The following is a 7,835-nucleotide window of genomic DNA, read 5'->3' as shown; positions in this document are numbered from 1 at the left end:
AAGGCGAGAGGCAGAGGAGCGCGCAGGGCTCTGCTTGGGCACTGAACATGTGGGATGCCCGCTCTGTCTCTCAGCCTGCTGCCTGCTTCCTTGCAAAGTTTGGCATGCCAAATGCTCCTGGTGGGCACCAACACAGTGCCGGGTTACCTGTTGAGGCTCAGGGCCATGGCCCTTCCTGCACACCAGTTTGGTGCACTAAGGTCTGGCGCCTCAACAGCTAAACTGCTGCCAGCTTGCAGCGCAGTTCCGGAACAGTAGAGAGCTGCCTTGGCCTCTCTCAAGCAATCTTTGCCCCCGCCGCTGGCTCTCCCAAGCAAGCGCCCCACCATTCTGAAACTGCAGTGTGCTGGAAAACTCCCCCATGCAGTTCCAGGATGGCAGAGAGCCCAGGCAAATACTACCTGCAATGCCACCACTGCTGCTGGGTGTGTGACACAGCAGAACTCCCCAGGAAGAGATCCGTCTATGTGCCCAGACAAGATGTGTGTGTGCGTGCGTGAGGGTGGGGGAGGGAAGTTAAAGTCCACAAGTCTTAAAGTTGCCAAGTTTGAGGGGCCCTGCATTAGAGCATTATCAGTGGATTCTAGATTTGAGCTGCTGCTGTTCTTCTTCCTTATATTTTCACAAATCTCGCATTCTGTTCAGGGCTTATTACCTTTCTCCAGCTGTAACATGGTCCTTTAGCCACCTCTCCTTTTAAGCTTGTGGTTTCCTAGGAAACTGGCTTAATACTTGGGTAGAACTATAAGCATCTCTTATATGTCAGTGCTCAGGGAGATGCATTTCATTGGGCTGGCTTTTAATTTTTGGGATGGGGGTTGGAATGCACTACTATTACTATTTAGTTTGCAGTTGCTCTGTTTGGTTCACATGCTCCATTCATTGCTTTCCCTTCTCACCTCACTTTTATAGTAGCAGTTCTTTCCCAAGACCAAAAATATCACGCTGTTCCTTAGGGACTTTTGTTCAGTTTCCATTTTGCACAGATTATTTTTCTCATTTGGGCTTTGTATGTTGTTCCAAGCTTGCTTTCCTTTGACAAATCCTGGGTCTTTATGAACTTTGCTCTTTGGAGTTTATTAAATAGTTTCACATTAGGATGCTATGAAGTTTGGGGATGCTCAGATTTTTTTTTAAAAAAAACCTGAACTGATTGATTTGGTAAGCTTTATGAACTGTGAAATAATGCTAACCGCAATGATATTCATAGTGTCATTAAGATGAAACTAATGAAACCCAAAGCTTCAATATTTTGTCTTATTTCTCCAATGTTCATTGAAAAGTCATCAATTTAGTTCCCCGACAATAATATTCTACACCAGCCTTCATCCCTTTTTGTTATACTACTGCTGTTCCTAGCAGCTTTCTTTCAGGGGTATTACAGAAATTAAATTAAATTCATGATTGCTGTGTGAATGCTCTGGTTGCTCATATTTCAAGAAATGAAGAATTCTCTATACCTATGTGAACACCAGATGCATATTTACACATTTGCACAAGACAAGGGGGGAAAAGAGTCTTTGCTAGGTCAATGTTAATATTGGCTAATGGAATAATGGGAGTCATCTGGGAGACAGGACCTCTGTATTTGTATTGCTGCAATTTATATTTATTATTCTGTGTTGTGCTATAGAAGTGAAACCGGCAGCCCAGATCATAACCCTTCAACTGTTGAACAAGAGTTGGCTGCCCTTGATTCAGAAATGACACAGAAGTTAATAGAGCTCAAAGAAAAACAGCAGCAGCAGTTGCTGAATCTTCGACAAGAACAGTACTACAGTGAAAAGTACCAGAAACAAGCACATATTAAATTGGTATGTACTATACATAAAAATTGCTTCCCTGCTTTGCATGATGAATACGACTGCAAACATTGTATACAAACCTAACTTTGGCCTCTTCGGAACCTATCTATGGAGGTTTCTCTGTAACGGTTCTGCTCCTTGGCACTAGGCATGGATCTGTTTACTGACAAATATCTCCATCTGTTTTGGCATGGGACAAACAGTTGGAACAGTTTTTGCACAGCAGGTATTTAAGATAGAGCAACCAGAACAGAGATGGGTTTCAGCAGGTCCTGATCTATTCTCGAGAACCAGTAGTGGAAATTTTGAATAGTTCAGAGAACTGGTAGCGGGAATTTTAAGTGGTAAATACCACCTCTGACTGCTCCCACCCCCATCTATTCTCTGCCTCCCTAGTCTCAGCTGATCGTAAGAATATTGGGATTTTACAGCATCCTTCCCCTGCTACGCCCACCATGTCACATCTACCAAGCCGTGCAACGGCCACAGAAATTGTAGTAAAAAAATTGAATCCCACCACTGAACCAGAAAATATACATCACATTCTCTTTAGGCTTGAGGGTTCAATGTAATAGAGGTACAAATGTAATTTGTATTAAATGTGCAAATGTAATTTGTATTATTTAATTAATCTTTTTAGTGTCCATGCCTTTTCTACTTTCTGTATTTTTGATAATTGAGAGCAGATGCAAACCTTTCAGTTTTGCTCACCATAAGTAACAAAGGGTGAGCTCTAATATATTGTTATGGTGGTAATACTATTGCTTGGGGATTTTTCTTCTTCTTCTGTCTTTGAAACTTAGACTGTCATGCTATGCTTAATATGGTGCTGTCTCTTGAAAGTTTTACAAAGCATTTCAAAATAAGCAGTTAAATTAGTGTAGCCTATAAAATTGGAAACAAGAGCTTTGATACTGCTAAGATGTCTTCTAACTACTTGTTTGTGCCAGAAAGTCTCCTGTAAATTTATGTGTTCTAAATGGAAGCTAAAATACAAGCTATAAAGAACAAAACAATATTGTGTATTTATTGTCCCCAGAGCAGCTGTTATTTTTACAGCTGTGATTCAGGCACCCTGCAAGGAGCAGCCCTTTGGGCTAAACGAAGAGTCCAATCAGATAATAATAGATGCTTTGGAATGTCAAGAAAAAAGAGAAAGAGGCAATGGAATGTTATTATTATTTCAAACTGCAACATTCAATCCAGAATGTTGATTTGTCCAAATTTATGATATTCCAACAAGCCTGGCTACTTCGTTCCATCTGTATAATATGGTATAACAGATTAGTCTTGTGTTTGTTAATTTAGTAAGCCTTATTAACTAGAATTGGGACCTGGCATCATAGTTCACAAGTATGAGTGTAAACATAGCTTCCTATTAAAAGGCATGAAATTCCAGTCGTGCCACTGGTAAAATAATTTAAATACTTATACATCCTCACCAAGCATATATTACTATATATAGGAAACCTGTCTGATGCTGAATCATAGAATGGTCAAGTTGTATGGGATCTTACACCATTCTGGACAATAATTTATTTATTTTGTTAAGTACGTATTGGTAGTATGCTAGGATATAACAATACAAAAACAGATATAACAATGTTTATATACACGATACTAGTAAGATAGAAACATTAGAACGGGACAGAAGGCACGCTGGTGCACTTATGCACTTCCCTTACTGACCTCTTAGGAATCGGGAGAGGTCAACAGTGGATAGACTAAGGGTAAAGTTTTGGAGATTAGGTGATGATTCTGCAGAGTCAGGTAGTGAGTTCCATGCATCAACTACTCAGTTACTAAAGTCGTATTTCCTGCAGTCAAGTTTGGAGTGGTTTACTATAAGTTTGTATCTGTTGTGTGCTCGTGTATTGTGGTTGAAGATGGTCGTTGACAGGAAGGACATTGTAGCAGATGATTTTATGGGCTATGCTTAGGTCATGTTTAAAGTGACATAGTTCTAAGCTTTCTAAACCTAGATTGTTGTCCAATATCTTCTTAAAAACCTATTATTGAAAAACTAATTGAAAAGTATTTCTCAATTTTACATGAATGTTCCCAGGAAAGACATAGGGTAGGCTTGAGATCAGTGGAAAAGTTTCAGTGACCCAGGGATCTGTTCAGTAACAGGAAAAGTGATGGGAGGAACATGTTCTTTGAAGCTTTCACTCCTGATTTGAGAGATCAAAGGGAGTTGATCATCACAGAAGAGTGCTTTGCATGATACCTAACTCTGATAGGCTTTGGTCAATCCTCACAATTGGTTAACATGCTATAATTGCTGAAAGTTCCCATTTACTTTCCACAATGTGTAATTATTATTATTATTTATTAGATTTTGCACGATCTGAAGTTTCTGAACACTCTTCAGAGGTAGCCCCATGTAGAGAGTGTTACAGTAGTCGAACCTCGAGGTGATGAGGGCATGAGTGTATGAGCAATGACTCCCGGTCCAAGTAGTGCCACAACTGGTGCACCAGGCGAACCTGGGCAAACGCCCCCCTCGCCACAGCTGAAAGATGGTTGTCTAATGTAAGCTGTGGATTGAGGAGGATACCCAAGTTGTGGACCCTCTCTGAGGGGGTCAGTAATTCCCCCCCCCCCCCGGGTGATGGACGGACAGATGGAATTGTCCTTGGGAGGCAAAGCCCACAGCCACTCCGTCTTATCAGGGTTGAGTTTGAGTCTGTTCACACCCATCCAGACCCTAACAGCCTCCAGGCACCGGCACATCACTTCCACTGCTTCGTTGACTGGACATGGGGTGGAGATGTACAGCTGGGTATCATCAGTGTACTGATGATACATCACCCCATACCCCTGGATGATCTTGCCCAGTGGTTTCATGTAGATATTAAATAGCAGAGGGGGAGAGGACCAACCCTTGAGGCACCCCACAAGGGAGAAGCCTAGAGGTCAACCTCTAATCCTCCACTAACACCGACTGCGACCGACCGGAGAGGTAGGAGGAGAACCACTGAAGAACAGTGCCTCCCACTCCCAACTCCTCCAGCTGGTGCAGAAAGATGGTATTGAAAGCCTCTTAGAGGTCGAGAAGCACCAGGACAGAGGATAAAGCCCTGTCCCGGGCCTGCCAGAGATCATCCATCAACACGACCAAAGCAGTTTCCGTGCTGTAGCCATGCCTGAATCCTAACTGCTGAGGGTCTAGATAATCAGCTTCTTCCAAGGACCACTAGAGCTGGAGCGCCACCACCTTTTCAACAACCTTCCCCATAAAGGGAAGGTTGGAGACTGGATGATAGTTGTAGAGAATGGCTGGACCCAGGGGAGGCTTCTTGAGGAGGGGATGCACAAGTGCCTCCTTGTAGGGAGCCAGGAAGGACCCCCTCCCCAAAGAAGCATTGACAATCTCCTGGACCCAGCTCCGTGTCACCTCCCTGCTGGCCGAAACCAGCCAGGAGGGACACGGATCCAGTAAGCAGGTGGCGGAACTCTCAGCTCCAATGGCCTTGTCCACTTCATCAGGTGTCACCAGATCAAACTCTTTCCAGACAGATGGACAAGTACGGGCCCCAGTAATATTTCAAATCAGTTTTCACACAAATACATAACTGTGGGAAAATGTATGCAATAGTCACAATATCCTGTGTACAATCTCCAACATTCTTTTAGATAGGATGTTTTAGATTTCAAAGCATCCCAATGTTCATGGGTTTTTTTCATGAAAACAAGTCATTTTTTAAATATATTGAATCTCATTTCTGTGCCATCAAAGTTCAAGACTTAATTTGCTAAAATTAGGCAAAATATGCTCTGGGATAAGATAGTTGTACAGTAGTATAGTAATGTTTTTGCTCCTGTTGAAAACAACATTTTTGTGACTCCTAGCTTAGCATAGCAATTTATATCTCTATTTTCATTCACCTTCTATGGACTGAAGAACTGCCAACTGGAAGAAGACAGCGGCAAACAGCTTTTGAAAGTTTTGCAAAGCAAACTACATAGGCTTATCTATCATCAGGAGTCATAGTCATAGCTGCCTCAAAAGCACACAATTATTGATTAAAACCTATTGCTGATTTATTTGTATATATTTACTTTTAATTCCATATATTTGATCCAGCAGTATGGTTTCAAATCAAGTTTTCAGAACTTGAACTATTAAATACACTAACAGTTTGCTTGTTTGTGCTTTCTGATGAGCAGATGGCTTTTTATTATGAAACATCATGGAGGTTGTTCCTCATTCACTATTCTATCATATTAAAGTTAGTTTAGCATGATCACAATTAAGAATAATGTGATATTTGTAATGGATTGGAAATTAGTAGACAGAAATGGATGATCACAAAGTACCTATCTGCAGAAAGCCTTAAAATACTAAGATGAGATATAGAGGTTCATAAATACAGTCCATGTAAGCCTGATGGATTGTCTTAGGTTATCCATCTCTTTCGAATGAAAATGGAAAGTAATAGGGAGCAAAAGTTTATCTGTCCTTGCATTAAGCATTATCAGTTCTTGACAGCAATGCCCCAGATCTGTATAGATCCAAAGTCCTGTTCTGGTTAAAGGCAGATTTTAGATTCAAATGAAATCTCTTCATACTTGGGGCAAATTATTTCCATTTTTATATAGAATAGCATAGCATAGAATAGAGTAGAATAGAATAGAATTCTTCATTGGCCAAGCGCGATTGGACACACAAGGAATTTATCTTGGTGCATATGCTCTCAGTGTACATAAAAGAAAAAGATACATTTGTCAAGAATCATTTGGTACAACACTTAATGATTGTCATAGGGGTCAAATAAGCAATGAAGAAACAGTCAATAGTAATACAAATCTTAGGATAAAAGCAACAAGTTACAGTCATACAGTCCTAAGTGGGAGGAAAAGGATGATAGGAATGATGAGAAAAAAACTAGTAGAAATAGAGGTGAAGACAAGTAAAAAGTTTGACAGTGTTGAGGGAATTATTTGTTTAGTAGAGTGATGGCGTTCAGGAAAAAATGTTCTTGTGTCCAGTTGTCTTGGTGTACAGCGCTCTGAAGCGACATTTTGAGGGTAGGAGTTGAAACAATTTGTGTCCAGGACGTGAGGGGTCAGTAAATATTTTCACCGCCCTCTTTTTGACTTGTGCAGTATACAGGTCCTCAATGGAAGGCAGGTTGGCAGCAATTGTTTTTTCTGCAGTTTTGTAAAAATGTATGTAGAAAAGTCCTTACCATTATACAGAGTAAAACATGTTGATCCACGTAATGGATGTAGCAATATCCAGGCCTAATCCTGCCTTTTTTGTTTTCTGGTTCTTCCTATAATCCTGAAATCAATGGTAACAGTGCTTATACTTTGCTGGCCTTGTGTGATTGGGTTGCTTATTTTGCCTAACTATCCTTTCCAGCTTAGCACAGGTAGGAAATGTCCCCTGATGTTGCTAAAAGGAAGAAGGATGATTATTCAAGGAGTAATCATGTATGCATGTATGTATATATGTTGCTCCACTGATATGATATAGGCTACTGCCCATTTAAGTCAATATTATCTATACCAACTAGTGGTAGATTTTTAGTACTCAAAATGAGAGTCTATGCTAGTCCTTTTTGCCTACCAGTTGTTGTCTGACTAAGCATCCATCCCGAGGGTGGAACAGGTAGAACCCTAAAGCCTCACTAGTACCCCCTTCATCACTTAGGCCTGCTCCCCATGACTCCTGGAAGCAGCCGCCATTTTCAGCACCCCAACAATTCCTTGCTAAAATGGCGGCTGCTTGCAGAGCAGTTTCCCTGCTGTAACCAGGTCTGAAGCCCGACTGAAAAAAGTCTATATAATCCGTTTCATCCAATGACTTAAGAGCTGGAGCGCCACCACTTTATCTATAATCTTTCCCACAAAGGGTAGGTTGGAGACTGGACGAAAGTTCTTTAATTCTGCTGGATCCAGGGAAAGCTTCTTGAGGAGGGGCCTCACAACCGCTTCCTTTAATGGTTGCAGGAAGAGCAAAGGCAGAATTGGGAGAGACAGGTGATCCCAGGGTTTTCTTTCCCTATTGTTTCTGGTTGG

The 7,835-nt window shown here is 41.3% G+C and overlaps 1 protein-coding gene across 7 annotated transcripts in view; it reads left to right on the top strand.

The window, feature by feature from the left end:
• Positions 1-7,835, top strand: part of PLCB1 (phospholipase C beta 1) — a 535,828-nt gene that overhangs the window by 458,837 nt on the left and 69,156 nt on the right. For all 7 annotated transcript variants that reach the window (XR_011557370.1, XR_011557371.1, XR_011557369.1 and 4 more), the window contains exon 27: positions 1,634-1,814. Coding sequence is in view for 4 of the 7 variants with exons in the window: in XM_070732668.1 (XP_070588769.1) it covers positions 1,634-1,814 (181 nt within the window). In the remaining 3 variants the exon portion in view is untranslated. The remainder of the gene's footprint in view (positions 1-1,633; positions 1,815-7,835) is intronic.

This window comes from Erythrolamprus reginae, chromosome 1 (genome assembly GCF_031021105.1).
Source record: "Erythrolamprus reginae isolate rEryReg1 chromosome 1, rEryReg1.hap1, whole genome shotgun sequence".
NCBI classification, from domain to species: domain Eukaryota; kingdom Metazoa; phylum Chordata; class Lepidosauria; order Squamata; family Dipsadidae; genus Erythrolamprus; species Erythrolamprus reginae.
This window is presented reverse-complemented; position numbering and strand designations above follow the sequence as displayed.